The 26,012-nt window shown below is 30.0% G+C and overlaps 2 protein-coding genes across 4 annotated transcripts; one reads left to right on the forward strand and one right to left on the reverse strand.

Annotated features, from left to right (window-relative positions):
- Positions 1 to 4,071: 4,071 nt before the first annotated feature.
- On the reverse strand, positions 4,072 to 11,635 carry LOC130894429 (presenilin-1). The gene is made up of 7 exons (XM_057801270.1): positions 11,124 to 11,635; positions 10,859 to 11,068; positions 10,500 to 10,720; positions 9,787 to 9,885; positions 8,658 to 8,858; positions 7,991 to 8,103; positions 4,072 to 4,870 (listed from the first exon to the last, which is right to left on the reverse strand). Exons 1-7 carry the CDS (start codon positions 11,504 to 11,506, stop codon positions 4,715 to 4,717), a joined length of 1,383 nt encoding a protein of 460 aa, XP_057657253.1. The 5' UTR covers positions 11,507 to 11,635; the 3' UTR covers positions 4,072 to 4,714.
- Positions 11,636 to 12,451: 816 nt separating this feature from the next.
- On the forward strand, positions 12,452 to 25,449 carry LOC130894172 (pleckstrin homology domain-containing family F member 2). 3 transcript variants are annotated; one of them, XM_057800791.1, is made up of 9 exons: positions 12,483 to 12,817; positions 13,067 to 13,131; positions 15,027 to 15,228; positions 16,185 to 16,310; positions 16,817 to 16,923; positions 16,981 to 17,137; positions 19,006 to 19,091; positions 22,387 to 22,438; positions 25,300 to 25,449. In XM_057800791.1, exons 1-8 carry the CDS (start codon positions 12,802 to 12,804, stop codon positions 22,417 to 22,419), a joined length of 792 nt encoding a protein of 263 aa, XP_057656774.1. In that variant the 5' UTR covers positions 12,483 to 12,801; the 3' UTR covers positions 22,420 to 22,438; positions 25,300 to 25,449. The 3 variants fall into 3 exon arrangements, with proteins under 3 accessions (XP_057656775.1, XP_057656773.1, XP_057656774.1); XM_057800792.1 differs by lacking the exon at positions 22,387 to 22,438 and having other exon boundaries at positions 12,452 to 12,817; XM_057800790.1 differs by lacking the exons at positions 19,006 to 19,091; positions 22,387 to 22,438; positions 25,300 to 25,449 and having other exon boundaries at positions 12,461 to 12,817; positions 16,817 to 18,212.
- The last annotated feature ends 563 nt before the right edge of the window (positions 25,450 to 26,012 follow it).

Below are 26,012 nucleotides of genomic sequence, written 5' to 3' on the forward strand. Positions count from 1 at the left end.
TTAATTTTTTGTTTTGCACATATAAAATCATAGGCCATTTATAGGTTAGGTCGTTATAAGTAAAGTTGAAATTTATAGGTTAGGTTAGTTAGTTGTTAATGGCGTTGAATTTTTATAGAATGTTTTTTCGAAATTTACAAGATATGCATAAATTACACTAAAGTTATTTAAATCAGTTTTCTTATTAATGCATTGATCATTTTAGACAATATATGTTGCTTCTAAAAATAAACGTTTTTTGTAGTTTTTTTCAGTAGTCAAAACTTTCGCATATTCATAATTCGTATTGTTTATTTAGATCTCTCTGTGGTAGAACGTTGTTGGTCGAATATAGAAACACCCTGTGTATATATTTGATACATAACCGTTTTGTTCGGTTATATATACGGTGAATCACTAAATATATAATATATAATAAATAGCTATCAAGTCAATAACATTAAAGCAGATATCTTTTACTTACCGCATCATGGAGTGATTAACGAATTAAGCCTAACCACAAAGTTACGAGTAATTTTCGATTTATCCTGAAAATCTTCGAAGGGTATATGATCTATTAAAGGTGGGACCAATAATACAGAACGACTTAGTAACAGCATTACTACGATTTAGACAACATAATATTGTCATTACTCGCGACATTGCGAAAATATACAGACAGGTTAATATAACAAAACATCAGCGAGATCTACAACGTATAGTATGGTGTGCTAAAGATACCGAAGAAATCAAATATTACCATCTCAATACCGTATGGCACGAGCTGTGTGGCGTTCCTAGCTGTAAGAAGTTTACAACAAGTAGCGTTAGAAAATCGCGACAAATTCCCTGACACAGCAAACATCATTATCAATGAGTTTTACGTTGACGATCTTTTGACAGGTGCTGAAACGATTGAGCAAGTTATTGAAATACAGCAAAGATTATCGACTTTGTTGACTAAGTATGGATTTATGTTATGTAAATGGGTATCAAATCGAGTCGAAGTGCTGGAGTGATGATTGCTATATCGTATCTGAAGACGAAACAAACAAAAACCTTGGGTTTGTTATGGCGAGCATGTTCTGACACTTTATCGTATAAGGTAATAATTGATCATCCTACATCTGTCGCAACTACCAAACGTGTAATTTTGTCGTCAATATCAAAACTATTCAATCCATTAGGCCAGAGGTGTCAAACTCAAGTAGAGGTCCATATATTAAGTTTTGAATTCGTAGGTGGGCCCAATGGAAAATAAAAAAAATGAACTCAATTATTACAACAGTTTATTTATTAAACTCTATAAGTATATATAATATACTGTTGTTAAAAATCATATCAAAGTTATAAAAGATGGTAGGTAATTATGTTGAGCTCGAAGATCCAGATACCTGACTTCTTGTTATTGAGAAGTTCATTGATGTCAGATATATTCGTTGTAGTTATTTTAAGAATTGATTGCAGATGTTGATTCATAAGTCTTGTGCGATGTTTTTTATTATTTATTTTCATGATGGAAAACATCTGCTAACATAAATAGGTGCTACCAAACATGCAGAAAATGCGTGCTGCATGCTTTTTTAATTCCGGGTAATTATCCAAACTCTTGAAATATTGTGTATAAAATGTAAGAGCGTTAATCTCAATATCAATTTTTCTTTCCAAATACTGTCCGATTGAAGATCTATCAACTCCATTTGCAAATGAACTGGTGCCTGTGAAGCTTCAAAATTGAACGGATTGTTGAAAATTGGGAATTCCATTTCATTCATTTTGCGAAAGTCTTCAAAACGATTGTTGAATCTCGTAATAAGATTTTGCAGAAGTTGAGAATATTCATAAATTTTTTTTGGTTCACTGTGTCAAATGATTTTAAATGAGGGAAATGGTCTAGTGGTTTACCTTTCCATTCTATGAAAAAATATTTAATTTCCCAATTGGACTGAAAAACTTTGCACTCACTATCAACTTTACGTTTTTGTGACATTATTCAAAAATGGTAACAATTATGGAACTCGACACAACAATTATGGACATCGCTGACGTACTCATATATGGTTAAGGATGGTTATAGTATAGACTTGAAGCGCGTGGAATATTCTATCGTTATCGTCAAAAATAATAGGATATTTCCGCTTGCCGCTAAGAGATGGCGATACTGTCTTTCCCTCTCTCGCTTGAAATTACTTATAAACATCCGTAGAGGAATCAATTGAAGTCTAAAAGCTCTAAAAAACATGATTCTTCTTTCTGTGACACATTGTGATCGCGGGCCGTATCTTTGGCATGACTGCATAGGCCTTCTTTCGCCTAGATTGGTGTTGACAAAAATTATGATGGAATCCTTATGACAACTTGAATTTTGATGATACACTTCCGGACAGCATCGTAAAAGCCTGGGTGCAGTTTACTGAAAATCTTCAAATCTTAAATAATTAAGAGATAACCCGACAGGTTGTCATACCCAATTATGATTCAATTCATTTCATGGGTTTTGTGACGTGTCTCGAAGAGCAAAAATCATTACATTACCTCGCCTTGAGATATATAGTGCTTTGCTATTGAGTCTACCATACAGCAAGGTACAATCATCTCTAAATATCAAAATAAATAGCGGCACGTACCTACTGAATATAATACCGCGGATATCGCTTCTTGACAAATGGCTCCACGTCCTTTTAAATAATAAGGTTTGGGGGAATGGTTCACAATGGCTTCTCCAAAATGAATAATCTTGGCTCAAGCCAATTGACTTAATTGAAACTGATTTGGAAAGGCGCAAACCACAAAAAGCTCTAACAACTACCGTAAATCAGTTCATCTTATTCTCAAACTTTATACAAGCTTCATGGCTTTATGTTTACGCTTTATAAACAATATTTGCAATAAGCTAAAAAATTCAGCCCGCGAATTAACCCGAAGAATATGACAATTTGTTACTTACTTTAATTAAGATTGCACAGAATGAGTCATTCAAAGTAGATATGAACTGCCTAAAAAATGCAAAACCTTTATCCAGCAATTATAGATTGAAAAATCTAGATCCGTTTATCGATTCTAATGGTCTACTGCGAGTGGGAGGTAGTCTATCAAAGTCAAACCTGCGATATGACGCTGAGCATCAACTTATTCTTAGCCCTCCTCACATTTTAACCAGTTCAATCACCCTAAATGAGCATCACCTAAATTTACTCGTTGGTTCAAAATCGGTTTTGTACTTAACAATCCTAGAATTATAGAACGCAAAATGGCAGATCTTCCGACTGATCGCGTTTGATTTTTTGGGGACGTAATTGAATTTTCAAAAATGAACGTTATTTCTGATACGTGGATATATCAATGTTATTTTTATACTGATAGAACTTCGTAACATTGAATATTGTGACTAAAGTGTAGACGCCTTTAATGTTTTCGACAACTCTTCAAAGTATACCAAAAGTACATTTTCCGAAAAATATTCTATTTTTGTATTTCTTCTTCATTCCATGCTAATTCATATTTTTTTTCTTGAAATTTCCGGCAACAAATCTAAAGTTAATTTTGCTGCTTTTTTCGAAGTCTCTGGCGGATTATTATCAAAATCATCACTACTGTCAGTATCCATATTATTAATTATAAATTGATATAATTATGTTCTATTGAAATTATATTTAATGGAAATTGCGTTTTTTATCAAACCACAAATGGAAGCTATCTTAAGAATTTAAAAAACTGACAGTGGTGTCAACTATTTAAGAGTTGACAATAGCCAACTAAATTCTCGTCGATTTTTGTTGATTCTCCATATGTATGTGGTGTGGGCAAAGTGCCGTGAGAAATGATATTTCTCACAGTCTGAGCAATATGTGGTTTTGAAATTAAGTTAGCTATGAGAAATACGCCACTTTTCATAGCAGTTATAGAAAAAATGTTGTGTATCTTATTTTCATAAATACATAAATACTGAAATAGGTCGAAGCGCTAAAATTATTTTCTGAGCAATTACAATCGGCAAAGCATATAAAAAAGAGGTATAAGAATTAAGAAGTTGAAGAAATGCTAAATAAACAAGTAGAAACTAGAAAGTTGATTAATTGAAACATATTTAAGTAGTCTTCAGAATCATATATTGAATGGACAACTGTTATTTTATGCTTAACTAGGTTGAAAAAGTTGCACCCGCCATATATTATTTGCGATGAAATGTGTCAAAATAAGATACATTTTCTAATATCTTGGCACATGATAGCACATTTTGAGTCAATTTCGTCAAAATTGTTTTCTTAGAAAATTTCAAAATGGGAGGTAGCAGCTTTTTGGATGTACATTATCTATGTGGTATAACCATTTTGTTTTCACAATTTTAGTTTTATGTTCATTTTTATACATTGCATCTGCATTTAAAAATGTATCATGTTTTTCTTTTCTAATAATGAGCAAAATATAACATGTACCTAGTGAACTTTCTGCATTTATTAAGATACTGAATATGCCTACTGAATGACAGACGAGATCAGTACTAATATTTGGGTAAATAAATGTGGTTATGGGTGATATTGGTACTCGTTTGATATCACATTTTCTTTGTGTATATAGATGGTATATATAATTAATTGAATCTTGAATAAATCTGCAGCTTTCAGCAGATACCTAGGTGCTTTTCTTTGGCACGAAAATTATAAAGAATGTGCTGAAAGTTGTTTTTAAAGTAGTACAAAGTATAATAAGTATAATAAAAAACGGAACGCATCACTCATATAAATATTTGTTTGTCCGCCAAACTATCTGTAAATGGACTAACGATTTCTTTGGTTGCAAAGTAAAATATTAGTCCGAAAGTGATGGAAATTGGTAATGCTGGTAGAGCCTTCTTGAATATAGCTAGTAGAAGGAGTGTCAAGCACAGTCCCTGAAAAATTATAACATTAAAATAGTCTTAATGAATTACTAAACAATATAGTGTATATCATCAACAATTATGGAATACAATAAAAATATTAGCTTAACTTGATTTATAGAAGTAAAATAGAGAACAATAAAAGAAAAGAATATGTGCCCCATATTTATATATAGGTAAAATCTATTCAATTTGAGGATGATCCAACACTTTAACACAATGTTGGCCTTCATTAGTAAGAAGATAATGAGAATGAACCAAGATATGACTCTAAAATTGGAGTATATTCGTTTATACCATTTTTTGAACGATAATGCTAAAATAGAGGTAGGGCTTCGCAGAATGGTCCGTCAGGTCAAGTTCCGGTTGGTTTAGTACCCACCTGTTTTTGTATCCCAAGATTATTAACCGAGTAGTTCAGGTGGCCACAATTTTTCCGTAGTGTGTACTCCCAACTCTCTTTGGCGTTCCTCGCTGACTTGAAGGAAAACTAGGTGTTCTCCCCAATTTGTTTGCCTCAGGTTTCTCTTGGTTGTTTGTTAGTGGGCATTTGTTTTAATATAATAAAAAGAATGTGCGTATGTTCGGAAAATGACGCTTCTTGGTAACTTTATGTTGTAGCGCAAGACTAACAAAAGGTCTATCTATTATTATGTCATTTATTACTATATTAGATTTTTCAGCATCCCCATCTTTTCTTTCAATGATCTAATTCATACATGACTACATCCTTTAATAGGTGATTTCTTAAATATATATTTAGATTTTGGGTATATTTTAATAAATAATGGGTTTTCTATAGAAATTATTTTTGACGTTCGACCTAATTTCGGTCTTAAAAATAAGATATGAAAAAGAAGCAAATATCAACTGTAATTATTGATTACATTGGCTTCGGAACCAAATGACTTAAATGGAATGAAAGTGCAGCACTTATTCTTGCGTCCAGTACTAGACTAATAATCCTCAAAGTAATAATTCTTAAGAAGAATATAACCAAGCCACATACGAGACATTGTAGAAAACTATTTATTTAGAGTTGTATGTACCTAAACAAGAGAAACGTATTAAATAAAATTCGACATATTCTTCTTTGTAACAAAATAAGTTACCGATGTAGCACTAAATTACTCATCACAGTAAACCTGGAAAGTGGACAATATGAGCTATTAGAAAACTAAAAGAAACAAAAGAAATGACAAAAATCCACCTCATATAGAAACTATGTAACTAGCTGCAGATGATAACATGGAGTAAGCAAGAATATTAATATAACAAAAATAAAAAAAGAAACTGGTCAATTACAAAAGGTGAATTCGAAAAAGCCCTGATTACAAACAGAATGAGTAACAATATGGGTACAACCGACACCAATGTAATAAAGGATAATAATGGATCTCTTAGTTCCAATATACTTCCCGTCACATCACCACAACTAATTTCATATATACCAATCTTTTCCCAATTTGGTATTTTATCATCAGGATTACTCAACAATTGTTACATGTTACATTGTTAATACACATTTGTACTGCTACATACTTGAGATGAAAGGATTGAGGAAAAATAATTTTTCTTATTAGAACAAATTTCTATTTTGATTTTATTATTATTTTAATGTTCATGATGTAGGTGATCTATTGAATAATATAAATACACAAATTGTCATAGTCCGGGATCCCTCGTATATTTTTGTACATTTTAAACTAAATATTGCGTTACCATAGCAATAAACAATAACTCATTAAAAGTGTCAGAGTAAAGTTTGACATCAAAAAAGTAAATCAGTTACGTAATAAATTAAAAAAAAAATGTCCACTGAAATTGTGAAAATAGAAAAATTGGAGTATCCAGCCATCATCAAGTACCTGTATTTAAAAGAGTAAGCAGATTTAGTAAGATATGCTTAATACCCTTGTTGGTCAATGTCCTTCGTATGCGACCGTGAAAAATTGGACTGCAAGCTTCAAAAGAGGTAAATTTTCCATTGAAGATGATGACCGATCGGTAAGGCCAGTTTCTGTGTCAGTCCCAGAAAATATCGATGCAGTTCATGATATGATTTTATCAATCCGTGGAATTGGGCTAAAATGGATATCTGAAGCACTTGATATTTCATAAGAACGCGTTCATAATATAGTTCACGTCAATTTGAACATGAAAAATGGATCTCCAAATGTTCGAATGTTGACCAAAAGTGTGCAAGGGTAAATGCATCGCATTTGATCTGTTCTCGATTGAAAACGATGTAGACTTCTTAAACCGAATTGTTACTATGGATGAGATACTTTTAATATGCCGGGTTCTTCATAATTTGTACTTCTCTCTTAAAATTTTCTATTTGATTTATTAATAAGTGTCAACTTTAAAGTTTCTGTTTAAATACTATTTAAGATGCAAGCCAATCATTTGAAAACTCACGAAATCTCTTATGAGATCAGTATCAGAAATGTACCTGTACCTGACACAGTTGAGGAAAAGCGACGACTGCTTACTGGTTTATTAGCCCGTGAAAAAGCAAATTGTAGTTTTTCATTTCAAAAAAATAATTACACATTACACAAAGATATTCTTACTAAAATTCGTAGTACAATTCAAGAATTGATTATTGAAAATAAATGATAAACCTTTCAAAACCTGTTTTGGAATACCTACTCTTTTTTGTATTACAAGAAAACATGAATATGAAGCAGTATGTCAAAAACAAATAAAAATATATGCATATATTCTAGAGTAATACATTGGTATTTTACTTTATACTTCACTTAGGTAGGTAAGTGTAGTACTTGCACAAATATAAAATACAGATGTGTATTTTTGGTTGCCTAAATCAACAAAAATTCATGTTTGTCCAATTTTGAACATTTTGTCAAATCGAAATAAGTGGACAACCCTTGTTTTAGGCCTATGTCATTATTTATTAATTTTAGTTAAGCTTACAGTATGTTTCATATAGTTTGTTTATTATGAATTCTAGGTCATATGAGTCTTGTGTGTATGTTGTATATTCATTTTAAAAATTAAATAGATGTTTAGAGCCTTGTAACACATTAGTTGAATCTTGGTTTATAGTTAACCATTTTAAAATGCCATATTGATTGAATTTATAAATGATTATAATTAGGTACTTACAATTAAAATGGCAACAAAACAAGCCAAAGTTGTGTTCCAATCACCATATGATGAAGCCTTTCCAACTAGAACACTGTAGAATATAAAATCTCCTAAGCCTAACTTGACTCCTCCTAAAACATCCAGAATATAAATAAACCACTGCTAACATTTTTATCTTCATCAGTTGGCGTCACTGGTGATTATTCTGAATATTAATTGTGGTACACATTAGTAAAACAGTAATTGAATACTGAACTCTTTCTTCAAACCAATACAATAGCAATTGTAATAAAAATTTTATGAAAATAACTATTATCTTTTACTGGGAGATTTTTAACACGTGAATACACAAAAAGCTAATTTAATGAACTAAGTTGTACAGAATAGAATAGGAAATAAATAATATTGGAAATTCAAAAACTAATTGCAAAACAATCGCTTGAACATTTTAAATCAAGCTCAATTTCATGGTGTAATCCTATATGAAAATTATTGCATTTCAAATCTCGCCAACAAGACCTCAAACTGAAATAATTCATTTCAAGATTAACAATTTTAATTTAAAAACTGTTATTGATATTTCAAAATAATTTAATGAGTAATATAAAGTTTTAATCAGTCTCATAAAATTTTCTGACTATAGTTATAATAAAATACAAAGTAATGGATTAACTAATTTACTTACTTTCTTCTTCTTCTTGTATGACTTGCGTGCGTGGTTGGCCACTTGGTGTACTAGTAACCTCCAACTGTCTTTGAGCAACCCTGTTGGTATGATTATCTACCCAATCTTGTGTAAATCCATTATCTTCACTATTTGATCTATTCACATTTGGAACTTCTTCTCCTGTCGCCATCATACTTGTATAAGTATACATATATGTAGCTGAAATTTTAATAAGAATCATTATAAGCAGCTTATTGGGACTGAAATTATGGTCAAGTACAATATAATAATAAATATAATAAATAAATAAAAATACCTATTTCTTATATTGTACTTGACCAAAATTTCAGTCCCAGACGAAGAATACATAAGTATTCTAAAGTTTGGAAAATATATTAAAATTAGTCTACTTTGATGTTTCATTGCCACGTTCCCAATAAGAAAACGCTCATAATATAGCTGGCATTTCGTTAAAAGGTTGAAGAACCTTGAAGGAGTAGTACTAACACCTTTGGAAATGAGAAACAAAAACCTCAGAAAAATAGCCTCCTTTGGAAAGAGTCTACGTACTTTGAAAGCAGAACAATGAGATGTAGTATTGTACTAAATATTTTCTAGATATAGATGCAGAGTGGTTGAAAAGCCAAAACGACTCTCCTTGCAATTTACAATGTCACATATCATTTAATTCAAAAAACAAATTATATACCTTCTTCAAATATTACTTTATCTATTGATGAAAACCACATGAAATTTCCTTCAGTAGTTTTTGAGTTTATAGTGAACAGGCAAGCTGTATAGAACAAATATATAATACATAGTGACAGTTTGTTTTTTATTAACTACTAAAAATAACATTAAGTATAATTCATTTTATCATCATTTATTTTGAGAAAATTAGGATAAAAATGTTGAAGCAATAATAAATGATTTAACTAATAAATACAACAGCAAAAGAATTTTATTTGGTTACCCCTTTTCGACTAATTTGATAAGCAACATGAATTCTTGATTGTAGTTTGCCCAAAATGAGAATTTTTCATATTGGTGGCTAGCAATAACATTTATTGGCATTACTGAATAGAATCATATTATTTTAAGTAGCTTTAAAATATAATCTGTAATATACAAATTGAGAGATACTTACAAGAATAAATTAAAGCAGGAAAAATTTGTTCATTCCTTTCTTGTGCAGTCTCCACTAGAATTCTTAAAGGACCTTTTGGCATTAAAACAGCTACCAAATCTAAAAATAATTTCAAATTATACTACTTAGGTAGTGTTTTTAAACTAGTAATTGACGAAGTAGAAATATATCAAAAAAGAGATCTGAACATGCGCAATGAAAACTAAGTACTTATGAAATAAGGGTATGGAATTATTACACAGTAGCATGTAATATACAAACAATCTCAAAGGAGTGGAAAATAGCAATAATAGCACCCATCCACAAAAACGGAAGTTATGACGATTGCAAAAAATTATAGAGACAATGCTACTCTGTATTATATACAAGCTCTTTGAATGTATAATTTAAGATAAAATTGTTGAATTTTCTGAATTCTTTTTTTTATTTTTTGAAAATCTTTATAGTAATTAGTTATTTTCAAATGTAAGATTATGGTTAGTTAGTCTTCTGTAATATTTTTGTTACAATTTGATTTAGTTGTTTTCATATGGTTGAAATTTTTTCCTAGATAATACCTAAATTATAATTCACACCATCAAAATACACAAAAAAATATATAATTAGGAGAGAGAGCTATAAATCTAATAACTACCTACAAGATAACTGTTACTGTATTCTGATAACCCATTCTATCAATAAGTTAGTTAATATTTCAAAACAATAATATTTACCCCAAACAGAAATGACAGCCAATACAACCCATGTTGTCCATTCTGGTAAATACTTGATAAACACAAGTGCCATTAGAGCTGCTACAAATATTAAATATGCTTGTTGTAATACTAAAGGTCCTTGCCAGTGTATAACTATCATTCCCATAACTCCGAAATTCCACATAAATAGGACTAATGTGATGTAATCCATTGGAATGTTATAAGCTCTTAAAATCTCCCTAAAACCAAAAAGTTAATCCAAATGTGTCAATTTGTGGAGATGATTCTTACAAAAGAGTAGTATATAAGAAGTTTTATAAGTTTTTTTCTCATAAGTATTATTTTTTTTTGTTTAGTTACACACATGTAATGCTTACTCCAAATATAAATACGAGAATATAGACAACAGCAATAAAGATGAAATAATTAGCCATGCATGTATAATTTTGTAACATCGATATTTGTATAAAACAATAAGAAGTACAGTCATCAAAACTATAACGGCCATCAAAATCATAGCATTAGCGGCAGCATTCCATGCTTTTGTACTTATTTCTGAACTTTCTTCGTGAAAAGGTGTGTATACCCTAAAACACGATAATTTAGTAAAAACATTCAATTCAGAGCACTAGATTTCCTTACAGATACAAATCCTTAATAGAGTAAAAATGGACCGTACTGATAGTAGCCACAACAACTAGCATACATAGCGACACAGGAGCAAATAACTTAATTACATGTTTGGCTCCATATTTTAACTCCTCTTCCTCTTCATCATGTACAGGACAAGGAGCCACTACATTTCGGATAACATAATCACTCTGTCCCTCATCTGGGGAATTGCCACAGTCTTCTCTTTGTCCATAATGTTCAGAAGATCTATTTCGCTTTCTAGGAATATCTTGTCCATGACCTATGTCTGTTGATGAATTTCCACCGTGTGAAGCAGCAACATGGCCGTCCATAAGTCTAGATTTTTCAGACACGGCCTCAAAGTCGCTTTCGCTTTGTTCAGAATTAGACATGCACAACTTCCTTTTTACGAATCGAGTGGGTTTGATGTGGAGTTAACTATATATGAATCATTTTCGTCAATATTCATTTTGCTTTTGTCAATTTGACATTGACATTCTGATTTTAGTCAATTTTGTTGTACCTTATGACGTCATTTCACAATAATTCAAGTTTATTATTACAAAGTAATATTTTCATAAGGCATGTTTAACTTGTCTATTTATAAGCATTGGAACTGTGAGATCAATTCGATTTGCTTATTTTAGGGTTGAAACTCTTTCTAAATGATTTGGCGGTGGTAAATAATACATAATATACATATATATATATATATATATATATATATATATATATATATATATATATATATATATATATATATATATATATATATATATATATATATATATATATATATATATATATAACATTTCTTATTTCTTAGACCTTTTGATATGTTTATGATTCTTAATGTTTTTGATTTTAGGTCTATTTTATTTGAAAATGAGTTTTTCTTAACCTAATCCAAAATAACATTTTTTCGGAGATTTCGAACATCGCATTCCGTTTTTTATTAGAATTTCAGTGTGTGGATTTATAATACGTTTTTATGAGTTTATTAACATTAATTCAGTTGTGCAATCGATTTTGAGTGTAATAATAATTATTATCGCTCTCTGCGATCTACGAAACACACCTATTTTGCAACAAGTTTGTATACCAGAAAGCTGTAATCTGTCAATTACGGTGCTCATAGGAATTAATAAGAAATATCCAAGTAAGGGGGATCAATAATTTTCAAGTTCCAAAAAAAACAAATACGAGCAATATAACGCATCAGCTAATAACATCAACCCATGATATACTAGTCTAAAAATTATCCTTTTATGAGATGATTACTCCGATCAGTTTCAGAATGATGGTGAATGGAATTTGGATTACTTTCGGAGCACTTTTATCATGATCGGCTCAACCCGATCATAGTTTACGAAAACATCTATTAGCAATTTTTATTTCAGTGGTTCGAATACAGAAGGACGATAAATAACTGTTTTACTCTGGCAAACTACTAGATTTTTCTTCTTTGTTTTACTAGTATAGTTGGTATCTCCCTTTTTCTTTCAAGAATAAGACATGCATAAGTATACAGAAAATGTAGAAGCATGAGTCATAAAATTTGTATAAAGTGTAAAAAGTGCAGTCACTGGGTAAATTGATGGATTTGTGACGGTTAACATAAATATTCTCTAGTGTATTCACTTTTTTATTAATTTTCCAAGTTTAGTTTCAAAGTGTATTGTTAGAAATGGTTGATAAATTAGGTAAGATTTTGTATATGTTGAAAGCACATAACTCATTTGTTACCAAATATAATTTTTGTGAAACATTATCCTTAAAGGCCTCTTCAATTTATGGTAGACTGAACGATTTTATGCTCTGTTTAATATTTTAGAAATAGATTTTACTATGATAGTAAAATTATAATTAAATCAATCTAGATGATTCACCACAGTTACTACTGAAAGAACCTCCCATATTTTGATAAATATTTTTTTAAATGTCTGTTGTAGTTAACAGTGAGGCGAATGCTCGAAGAATTAATATGGTTGAGAGCTGTTTTGGCAGCTCAGGGCAGGTAAGATTATTACTTTTGAAGTACTTAATTTTAAATTGCTAATTCCCAAAAATATATTTGATTATCATTTAAAATTTCACATTGTACAAATATCTGCATTGGATATCACTTTCAAACTTTCTTATTGTAACTCAGAATCTGACCCTAAGTAAATTTTAAATTCTTTGTTTACTGGAATATTTAAAACCATGAGTATATAAAATTGTATATCTGACTAGTTTGAATTTTAGTTATATTATTATTATATCTGAAACTCAATTTAGAAATAATTGTCAATAAGTGCAAATTCTAGTTATAGAAAGTGATAATAGCAATTTTTAGACCTCAATAGATACAGATTATAACAATCAACTTCATCTAGTTAGAGGCAGATATTGAATGTCTATCCATCTATTTATTTTATTTTTTAAAATATTTTGATAAGCACCTGAAATAACTCCAAATCCAAAAATATTTGTATTTGTTTTAATTCTACAAAGATTCACAATATATATTATAATCAAAATCATTTATTCATTTTAAGCCTAAAAATTGAGGCAGGTAATCTATTAATTTATTAATTGAATCATATAATTCTTTTGATGAAGACTGAAATTAGGTTGAAATATCAAAAATACTTTCTATTTGAAAACATGGTTTTTCCTTCTTAAAAGAAGAAAATAGAACTACTTTTCTCACAATTGCCATGATGAATATTGAATTGCATACTAATTCTCCATGAGACATTATGTTCATCAATATTTTTGTTAATATTGACATGCCTAATCGCTCACAATTCTAATGATAATGTATAATTGTAAAATGCTGATCAGTTTTTTGCAACTTATCAGAGTGAATTCATACCCTCTTGTTCAGAGACTCTAATCTCAACTGCAGACAACACCAGCCAGAGCTGTTGTTTGGTTTGTATAGTTGAACACTCAGATACTCTGGCGCCTTTCTCATTTCCAATTGTGAAACATCTGCCATGCAGAAATAGCCGATTAGAAATTCAATAATCCAAAAGATGGTCTGCAGTTGTCGGAGAAAACTTTCCTGGTTAATGCCATGATGAATATTGAATTACATCTTCTCTGAAGAATGCTATGTCTATCATATTTTTTATTGATGTAGACATACTTAATGGGTCATACTTAATCAGATGCAATAGCATAACAATTGGTCAGTAGATTGCTCTTCTTACAATTGCATGCCCTTCGGAAAATTGTATGCATTTTAAATATTTCATAGTTTGTTATGGCAGTTTTATTTTTTTAAAAATATTGAGATGACTGTCCTATGTAAACAACATCACATTAATTAGAAGGAATCTCATATATAATATTATTTCTTTTACTTTTTGGTGTTTAAGATGTTGAGAAAGTCCTTGTACTATGGTAAGGACAATTGTTCTACATTTTTATGTATAGGATGTGTTTGGTTTTAATATTTTGAATATGTTATTTACCATTTTGGAAGCTCAGCCAAATTAATAATCAATAGTATTTTTTGTGATATAATGTGTCAGAAATAAAATTAATTTTAACATTTTGCTCAATCACGATTGTGAAGTATTTTATAAGATTTGAATATTTAACTCATATTTTAGATTAATTTTTTTGGTCCAACTGTAATGCAGTGATTTATAAATATCCAAACTATGATAATGTGATTTGAGATGATGTTACTTGTATGGTTGAAACAAATTTTATTTTAATATTTATGTGGCAGTTAGATTATATTTTGATAATGACACAAATATTGTTTATTGAAAAATCAATTCAATTCTTTAGTAAATGATACCCAAAATCGAGACCTTTTATCAGCCAAAATGAAAAACTGATCTTGACTTTAGATAATGTATGTAAATATCTAAGAATTAAGAAATTAAAATAATTTGTTTATATTTGTTACAGCCATTGGGTGTTCCTGGAAGAGTCTTAGTTGGTGAAGGTTCACTAACAAAGATATGTAGAAAGAAACCGAAAACTAGACAGTTTTTCTTATTCAACGATATTTTAATTTATGGAAATATTGTGATTAATAAAAAAAAATACAATAAACAACATATCATTCCTTTAGAAGAAGTTAAATTAGAGAGTTTAGACGATGATTCCCGTGAGTAAATTTGATATTGAAGTACAGAGTATATGTTTTCAAATTAGTCATTCAAATTGAACATATGTTCATTATAGTGAAAAGAAAAAAATTATTTATTATCTATATGAACCACATTCTATAAGCATATCAAAGGAAATGAGTTTCAAATATTATAGAATTATTTATTTCCTATCAGTTTTTCTTCTCTAAATTTTCAAATTTGTTTTTCTTAGGTTTGTTATTCTTTTTGTGTCAGGGCAATAACATATTGATAGTTTTATATGTGTATTGTGTCCAATTAGCTGTTTCCATAACTCTAATTATTTGTTCACAGTAATGTTTCAGCTTTTGCATATTCTTAATTAAACATGTTATGAATATAATGTAAAGATCTGCACTGTTTAATTTTGTATTACTAAAGTTGGAGTATCTACACAATGAAATAAAATAATAAATAATTAAATAAAATCCAGGCATTGAACTATAAATCACAAATGACACCTATAGTTGAATTGAAAAAAAAATTACATATATCCACAATTTGTACTTACACATCTCTATATATCACAATATAAATTGTTCCATATACAACAGTTAGGGTACCTCTATTTTTTGTCTTAACCCTTGATGAAACTAATTACAGGTATATTACAAATAAAAGACCAAAAGCTAAAAATTGGATGCTATGCAACTGATTTGTTTTTTAAAACTATAAATGTATCCTCAAAGCTCTGACCAATGAACTTTCTTCCATCCCTATATTTGTAAAGTGTAAAAGTATAATTTGAATCTAAATAGTCTTATAATGTAATGTCAGACATACCTCTATTTGAGAATATTTTATCAAACCAACACTTTCCTGATAATATATTGCAAATACTGATCTTAAATTTATATTGAGAAATGTGTTGATAGTCTATTTCATAAATGATATAATTTATGTAAAAATCTTATCAAATTGCTGTTTTATTTAGAGTACAAAAATGGTTGGCTGATAAGAACAGCCTCAAAATCATTTGCTGTCTATGCTGCTACTCCTGCAGAAAAACGAGATTGGATGGCCCACATTAATAAATGTATTGAAGATTTACTCAGAAAAAGTAAGTACACAAGGCAATTTTTAAAAATCTACAAATCACTTTTGACCTACTAAATAAAAGTATTGTGAGCCTCGAACATTTTCTTTTTGACTCTTTTAACTCCATTTTTGGCTACAGCAAGTAATATTGAACACACTGCTCACCTTCAGTCTCAGAAAACGATAACTTGGTTATTAAAACGCGCGTCATATACATATAAAAACAAGTGTAGAAGCTGTACTTTGAGTCCACAAAAATGAGAATGTTAAAATGCAAATGCAAAATGTTGAATATTAAATGAATGATAACTATACTTTACCTCTATTCTATTAAACAATTACTAATATGCTATAAAAATACCCTAGGCCAGTTAGGAAATAGTAGGCTATTTTGACAGTAGATCATCCTTTATGTCTTAGACTTGTATTAAAATAATTTGTACTAAGCAAAAAAGTCAATTTCTTAATGAAAAAAGAGAAAATTTGATTTATATTTTTGGTTTCTATATTGAGTTTAATTTATTTCAGGTGGCAAAAAAGCTGTCTCGGAACATGCTGCTGTGTGGGTTCCTGATGGAGAAGCTCCTGTATGCATGCATTGTAGGAAGACTCAATTTACATTGATAAATAGAAGAGTAAGAAAAAATTCCTCTTTTATTTCTTCACATACAATTACTTTTTATAATTTTCAGCATCATTGTCGTAAATGTGGAGCTGTGGTATGTGGACCTTGTTCAAATAAACGTTACATGCTGCCTAGTCAAAGTTCTAAGCCCCTTAGAGTGTGTCTACATTGCTTTGATCTTCTAACAACAAAACTAAACAACTCCCATGAAACATCAATGAAAGGTATGTTAAATAATATATTTATTTCCTTGCTAAAATGGAATTTGTATCATATAGAGGTGGTATTACAGCTTAGAATTATCTTTGCTCACAGTTACTGTATAGAATTGATCTTAAGATTACCAAATAGGCGCAACATAATTTGAATGTATTGTTTTCTACATTTTACTTCACATGAACCCTTCCAAAATATATGTAAATCCACTAATCAGATCTCTAACTACGTGGCTTTTCTGATCTAAAAATATTAAAGATGGATGAAAACAAAGTTATATGACAATACTTTATAATGTAATTTTGAATGTATTATTTCGTTTAAGAAAGAGAGTATATGAAATTTCTGCATAATTGATTTGAAATTGATTAAAATATTCAGGATTCCTATAGTTATTTGTTTAAGGTTACAGTGTTAGATGTGTTTGTTTTTGAAATAACCTCAATAAAAGTTTCTTAGTGACTGGCGATTACCTCGTCTAAATGAGCTCTTTCTGAGTAATTTGATGTATTGTTTAGAATATATATACTTTTTTTATTTCAATTTCATTTTAATTATTTATTATAATACTGAGTTAGTTCAGTGGGGTCTTTTTTTTTAAATAGACAACCAAAGCTTTTTTTCATGTCAATCTTTTATAATTTATCCATATATAATGCAATTAATTTACTATTCTAAACTATATTGAACTTACTCAAATTCTATACCCCTTGTCCATTTACTTTACAATCAGTTCTAACCACAACATCCTGTGCAACTTCAATTGCCTTCCTGCTACTTATCAACTATAATACTATATTCACTATTTTCATAATCTTGATATTTTTTCTTCAAATTTTCTTTACTAATCTAATTTACTATACATTCTCATTATCAATAAATAACATATTGTTTTATATTCCTGAAACTTTCATAAAGTTTGTCAATTATAATAAGAAGAGCATTACCTCATTTTTAATAAGTATTACAGCATATACAAAGAAAGAGAAGAATTTAAATAGATGTAAGTGAGTATTGCCATTTTCAGGTTAAAAGCTTTCAGGGCAGCTTATTTTTTGCAAATCACAGGAAATAAAAAAAAATGAAAATGCAACAATTTAAGATATAAAAAATTTTTAAATTGATTTTGAATTGAAATACTAAGCTGAATGGAATGATAAATTACACAATGTTTAGAAAAGTATACAAGAAATATGAAATTAATATTTTATTTGCGAGCTGACTCGTAAAAAGTTCAGAAAAACTATAGTATCACATAACAACCATATAATGTCCAGTATTTTCTTACTATTCTTCTCCTGATAAGTTGCACTCTCCTGAAGATTGAAAATTTTGCTCAATGATATGTATTTATTTGATTCTAAAGTCAGCAGTTGCCTTCAAGTAAACGTGTGCTATAATAAAACCATTCCTAAAATCGAGTAGTATCACATGAAACCTCTAATCCCACATGCATGATATCCCAAGGGATATCATGTTGGCAGATTGGTGTTGATTGATTTAAATAATGCAGAGGCTGTAAGTATAAGATATAATAAAAGTAAGGACCTGCTCCATCTTCAGATGGGTAGTACAGCATAATGAAGGCAATATATTTTTTTAATATCGCACATATTTGTAATAAAAGTAACAGTAATAAAACTGGGTTGTACTCAATTTGTCCCGTAGGTGGTAAGCAGTATGAATAATGCCTAGGCAATGTGAATATCTCATTAGTTTTTATTAAAGTACCCTCTTATATTGGACATTAATCAAACTGCTCGGCATTATTTATAATGTCCTATCGATCACAATAAATAGATCTTGGGATGATTAAAAACCAATATTATTGAAAGTGTGGTATTTTGGTTTTATTATTTCTGGAAATATTTTGTAGGCACTAATGCAGATTCATCAGGAGAAGATGATTCAGATGACGATGAGGGTGATCCAAATAAAGGGCAACTTGAGACTCATGATTTGGTAAGAATGACTAATATTTTATCAATTTTTTTGTATGTCCACTTTATTTGTTTTGCCTTTTGTTGCCTTTGTGAGCAATATTATTTCCTAATTCTAAGTATGGCTATTAATTTTAAGCATAGATTATTTGAAATTTTCTATAGATGCTAAAGCTTTGATTAATCGGTAAAACAATACCCGTAAAAAACTTCTTTATTGATATTTATATAATTTTCATAGAGTATGGAAAATTATTGTTGGAAATATAGATTCAATTAAATAGGAGTTTTTGTTTAAAGTTAGCATGAAAAAAATTAGTAGTGTCAAAAGATACCTTGCTTGTGAAATTTTTATATTTGTTGTAGTATGGTAAAAGGTATGGGAAGGATTGATTTGACTTGCACGCTTATGCTCAATTCTTATTTTTGTTTTTCATATAACAGTAACTGACATATATCATTGCCCAATGATGGTGTCTGCAGTTACAGCTAAACTGAACACAAGTTCTGCACATACCACATTATTTTTATCATCTATTGATGACTTTTGATGTTAGGAGTAGGGTAAGATATGTGATATGTGGTAAGACTCGATCTGGATAAACAATTCAAGAAAGAGGCTTATTATCTCTCTTATTAGAAGATAGAAGCTCTCACTAGCAGAGAAATGAGTAACGCATCCAACAAAGCTATATTGTTAGGACAAGGCATCTCTGAGACAGCTTGAATCTTGGTGGTACTTATCTGAATTTTGTAGGACATCACATGGCTCAAACATTTTATGCTTTCCTAATAGAAAGAATATTTTGCAGGCACTCTAAGCACGTTATCAGGTTCTTGGTACACTTCTTGACAAATGTTATCATCAAAGTATAATTCAATTTCGCCTAGACCATTTAACGACTGAGGCAATATTCAATTAGAGCGATTAGCAGTCACTAGCTTCGAGCTTATACCACAATTGATGCGCTTCACTCCGTCGTGAGGTTTGGCAACTACAACCGGTGGAGGGCCCCAATCGCTGAATTCAACAGGGCTGTACTCTTTAAAACTCAGATGTAATCTGCTCTTTTTCCTTGCATGTCCTCAACGCAAAAGACACGTTCATGAATAAAAACTGGCTTCTCCGAGTTGAAAGTTGACTTCTACATGGAAACACATTAATTTCTTTTTATGAAAATAGAATATATCTTCAAGTAAAGGAGTTGAGCAGAAAATAAGGGCGTGTGAGTGTCTAATTCAGGTTCTCGGAGCCATATCCGGTTCAGTAAAGTATCATGTCTTGCTAAGGATTTATTTCTGTACGTCACTGAAACAGTGATTAACTACGCGACTGTCATGAGTCTGGTTCAATCTCATACAAAAATTTCCATGATTGGAGTATCTATCTTCATGTAGAGGGTATCGAAATAACAAAGAGTGGGTTTTAGATTTCTTAAGGAGAGTTGGGACGCACACCTTGCAAATGTAACCAATCTTGCCGCAGTGAGATAGTCACAGTTAGTGAGGTGTGATTTAACCGACTACAATTGAGGCACAATCAATACAGTTTCTTCATCTGCTAGACAGATAACTGACGTGGATGAGGGCTAGACTGCTCAATCATAATGATCACAGGAGTTTAGTCTTTTAAGTCTCGTCTTTGTCAGTTTTAAGCTCACACTATTCCCAAATCGTTCCATATAAGAAGAGAACTTTTACACCTTATTATTGGGTATCGGGGGTGTTTGATTTCCAGAGCAGCTTTTAAGACTGACAAAAAGTTCTCAAACGGTTCAGTATCTATGATATCAATAGGTGAAAATTGAGTAAAAATGCTGTGTATTGTCAAATTAATACAAACTGGTTCATTTTATTAAACCAGTCACGTTTTTGAAACAACTGATAAATCGGGCATGGAATAGTGACTAAGAAGTAACTAATGATACGACGATAATGGCTGGCGCTCTTTCAGAATTAGACTTGATGAAATTACTTGAATTTAAAGCTCTTTCTTTGTAGGACTATGAATAGTTTTTTCACTATGTTTTTAGCTCACTTGTGGTATGATGGAATGATGTGACTTGCATGCGTATACACAATTTTTAATTTTGTATTTCACACAATGTCAACTGATGTATATCAGATACAGAGTGACTAGTTTGACCTATGATACGACTCATTTGACTTAGAGGGAGGGACTCAATAAATGGAAAAAAACTATTTTTCATAATAATATTATTGAAATTTTAAAAGTTCTCTCACTTTTATGTGTTGATGGTTTTTTTGTATTGAGGTGTACAGTTCATATTGTTCTGGTGCAACACATTTACTAAGATTTCTGTAATTTTTTCGTCTCAACTTATTGAAAAAGCTGTATTGGTAGTAGTCATTGGTTGAGATCGAGTATAAAAATAGGGATAAAATAAATAATTAGATATATAATGTATGTATATATGGACAACTAGATTTACCATTATAGTTGGGCTTTCCATCTGAAAACATTTTATGTAGTCAAATACATGGATGAGTTTTGTGCTACTATATCCTATTCTAAATCTGTACCCCCTCTTAAGAAGTTTGTTCAGTTTGTGTTCTCCATCTTCCAGCCCTAATAAAAACATATACATCTATTCGTTTTATCTTTTATTTTACCCTAAGAGTTGGGGTGGAAGTTTATGTCGTGCCGTGCATCCGTGTGGGATTCTCACCACACTAAACCACCCTCCTCGTTGCATTAGGAAAGTTGGAAAGAAGTTATTGCTTTTATACATCAGCTTTCCCCACTGTTTCCTTACTTTTAAATATTGTATTTCCAAGCCATAATGGCAAAAAGTGAATTATTTGTGACATCTCTTGTCATAAAAGATTATGTTAAATAAATAAATGTTAGTTTACAAATTCTCATTTTTGTGGATTTTACGTCCACCTCCTCGTTCTTGTTTTGAAATGATTGATTTCATTGCTAATAAAATTACAAAAAATTCAAAGATTGAATTGGAAATAAGTGGAAAAATTAAGTCAACTGTAATTTTAAAAATTACCTTGATGGATTTGAATTTAGTTTAGTTTTCTGAATGAAGTCTATTTAAAATTATCGTTATGTTGGTTATGGTTTCCTTAAAATATTTTCAACAATAATGCATATTGTTTTCCTTGAATAGAATTCCTTGAAATTTTTTTCATGTTTCTGTTTAAGATATTGGACGTTATGTTCTCTATAAATAGCTTTTTTCTATATTTGTGATAATTTCTTTATACTGCACTTTATACCAAATATATAGTATATTCATAGTTCAAAGTGTAATTTGTTCTGATAATGTTTAATATTTTGACAGTTTCGAAGTCACTGCTTGGGCTATGCGTGTTAATACTTTTCCTTCAACAGTTGTAAGTTAATTTTCAACTATGGTCAGTATGTTTTGAAATTGATGCTGGGTTTTGAAATTTTTTTGTTAGAGATAGTGAAAAATAATAATGTTTTTTAGTTCCTTTGAGTTTTTCTAACAAATTCAATATTACTTTTTATGTCCCAAAAATGTAACATTTCATAACATAAATTTATTGCTATACATAAATAGTACTGTAAACTAGAGGAATGTTAGGTTGCTAAGAAATAATAATAATAATACAATTATTCTTCAACCTTCTCAGTGTGCAAGTTACAAGCTTCTGAATTATAAAGAAGAAATAGAATACAATTAAGTACTGCAATCGTGCCTTAAACAATAATTTGTTTTTTTTCCAATATTTTGTCAGTTATTTACCTGTATATTTTTGATTTTAATTGTTGAATTGTTCAAAGTTTTATCAGCTATTTCATTCTTATTTTCCTTCTTTCTATTATAAGGTCCACCTTTTATTTTGATTTAAATTGTTTTTAATTTCAATCAACTTACTGGGTTTTGTTGAAAGACTTTCTTGTTTATGATTTACTTGTTCTTCCATTTGCAACAGTTCAAATATGATTAATTGTTCAATTTTAAAGGAAATCTAAAAAACAGGGAAAGATAATTTTATGGGGAGAGATGTAGAGGGGAATCTGTGATGTATTTAGAGCAAAGGTAAGGGGTGAGGGAGATGTTGCAAGATTCATAGGATTCAGTCATTATGGGGATTGGAAATGATAAAATTGGAGGGCGATATTGTGAGTTTTAGAGAGATAGAGAAGAAAATCGAGGGATTGATATTAATGGCGAGAGATGTAGAGAAATAGGAAGGGCTGGAGAAAGATGAAGAGAAATATCGATGGATGAGAAGTTTGTAGTGGAGATATATTAGATAAGAGGGATGTAAGATTATGACAGGGTGGAGAGAAAGTGAAAAATGCTGTAGTGGATTGTAGCGATATGTGGAAGGTTGGAGAATAGAAGTGACAATCGATATTTTTCAAACGTTTCTGATAGAATGTAAAGAAGTAAAATCAGCTTCGTTGCCTTATTTAATATAATTTTAATTTTGTAGAATGAAAACAATGCTTAAAATATTTGTTTATTTTAAAAATTTCTCTATATTGTTACCAAAATCACTAGGCTAAAAAATTAATAAAATCAGTATACTGTGTGACATCTTGTTTTTACAACGGAATCGTTCGCTATTGCCATTTTTGCAATTCATTTCTAACTACTTAGTGTTTGTTTAAATTTTTGTAGGCTGTTGTTAAATTTAATTGTTGATAGTTGAAAATTAAAATTTGTTTCGAATAATGCGAAAATTTCATACATGCCTATATCAAATTTTTCCAAATCCATAACACTTTTATATCTAATTGATTATTTACTGATATGAAATGCTAAAAAGCAGTGCTTTCATAACTTGCTCTTGAATATTCCCATTTACTAATTCTAATCAATAATATTTCTAATTCTTTACATTTTTTCATTACATCCACAAACACACACACATACGAGGCGGTACCCAAAAGTAACTGGATTGCATTGCCATGGGTAGAGCTTTTGCAGTACTGATTTCTGCCGCTAGGCCTGTCTAGCGCAACTCGTCGCCAGTTCAGTGCCGCGTGGGCTGTTGAAATTTTGTTTTCTACTGATGAACTGTCTGAAATAAGTGGAATATCTTGGAACTCGGTTCAGCAAACAGGTGACTGGTTCTTCCACCATGACAACGCACCTGCATACTCAGCCATCACCGTTAGCCAGTTTTTGGTTAAAAATAACATGGTTTCGCTGCCTTACGCACCTTACTCGCCTGACCTGGCTCCGTGCGACTTTTTCTTGATTCCACGCATGAAAAGACGACGATTTGAAAACATTGAAGACAGCAAGAAAAGAACGAGACAGGAGCTTGCAGCCATTTCTAAAGATAAGTTCATACAATGTTTCGAACAGTGGAAGCACCGCTGGACAAATATATTACTTGTAATGGAGAGTATTTTGTAGGGGATAAGGTTGTTTTGTAAATATATAGCATTTAAAAAATAATTCCGGTTATTTTTGGGTACACCCTCGTACACACATACTACACATACTAACACATATACACACATTATAGATTTATTTATATATATATATATATATATATATATATATATATATATATGAGTGGTTTCTTATTGGAATGTGGCAATGAAACACAAGTGGACTAACTTTAATATATTTTCCGAGCTTTCGAATACTTCTGTATTCATCGTCTGGGACTGAAATTATGGTCAAGTACAATATAAGAAATATAAATAACAATAAAATTTTACTTACAATAATTAATTGAGATTTGTGGTGACTATAAGTTGTATAAGTTCTTGTAAAAATTTTAAATTCATAGGATTCAACTTTCAAAGTGACGTTGATAGAAATATTGATTAATTGTAATATGATTTTGGTTACTATAGGAATTTTTATTAATTTTTAATTGGTTAGATCATGAATGACGTTGAATTTTTATAGGTCAGATAAGGATTAGTTGTAGTGAATGTTCAATATTGATTGGTTAATTTATGGATAACATTAAATTTTAATAGGCTAAGTCGTTATGAATATAGCTGAATATTTATTGGTTCGAATATGAAAGAAAATAAATTTTAAAGATGAGGTTAGTTGTTTCTGGCATTGATTTTTATAGGATTTTTTTTTCAAAATCTAAAAGATATGCATAAATTACACTAAGCTTATTTAAGTCAGTTTTCGTGTTGATGCATTAATAATTTTGGGCAATGGCAATATATGTTGCCATGTTCCCAAATAGAAAACGCTCTATATTTATATATATGATACATATTAATAAAAATTGTTTTTCAGCCCAAGTTTTATGGTGATAATTGAAGACTCAAGTAATCTCTGCTGAAATTGTTATACTTCTCTTTATGTGTAAATAATTTTTGGTTTATATCTAAAGGTAACATTATTATTACATATATCTATTTTAAATATACATACATTGTTATACTATTTAAATGTTTTTTTTTCTCCACATCAACCACAAGTTCCTAGCTTTCAAATATTTATTTTGTACATGTATTTTTTTGCAAATGTTTTAATTTTAGGTCTCTTCTGTTTTAAAATCAGTTTTTCTTAATAATTTTTTTTAAAGATAAAAATTAACGTTTCGACTTATTTCAGTCTTTTTCAAAATATATGATATTGACACTGACAATTTGTATATTTATATTAATCAATAGATCACTATTTGTAGTTTTATTAGAATTTACAAAATGGAGCTATAAATTTTACTTCAATTATTCAGGTCTTTTTTACCATTTATAACTTTTTCGTTCTTATGAATGTGAACCATTTCTAAAAATTCTCTTTTTCGTGTATTAGATTCTTTTCCAAAAATTCTTTATGATTCTTTATAATTGAATTTATGTTTTTTTGATATTTCATGGTTCGTTAAAACAATTTTATTTTTTTATTGTATTGATGATCTTTTAGTCTATTTTATAAATACTGAGATGTCTGCCCTGACAGCGTCACAATTAGTACAAGGTACTTGATATGAAATATTCCTTTTC

Source organism: Diorhabda carinulata, chromosome 5, assembly GCF_026250575.1.
Source record: "Diorhabda carinulata isolate Delta chromosome 5, icDioCari1.1, whole genome shotgun sequence".
Classification (NCBI taxonomy): Eukaryota; Metazoa; Arthropoda; class Insecta; order Coleoptera; family Chrysomelidae; genus Diorhabda; species Diorhabda carinulata.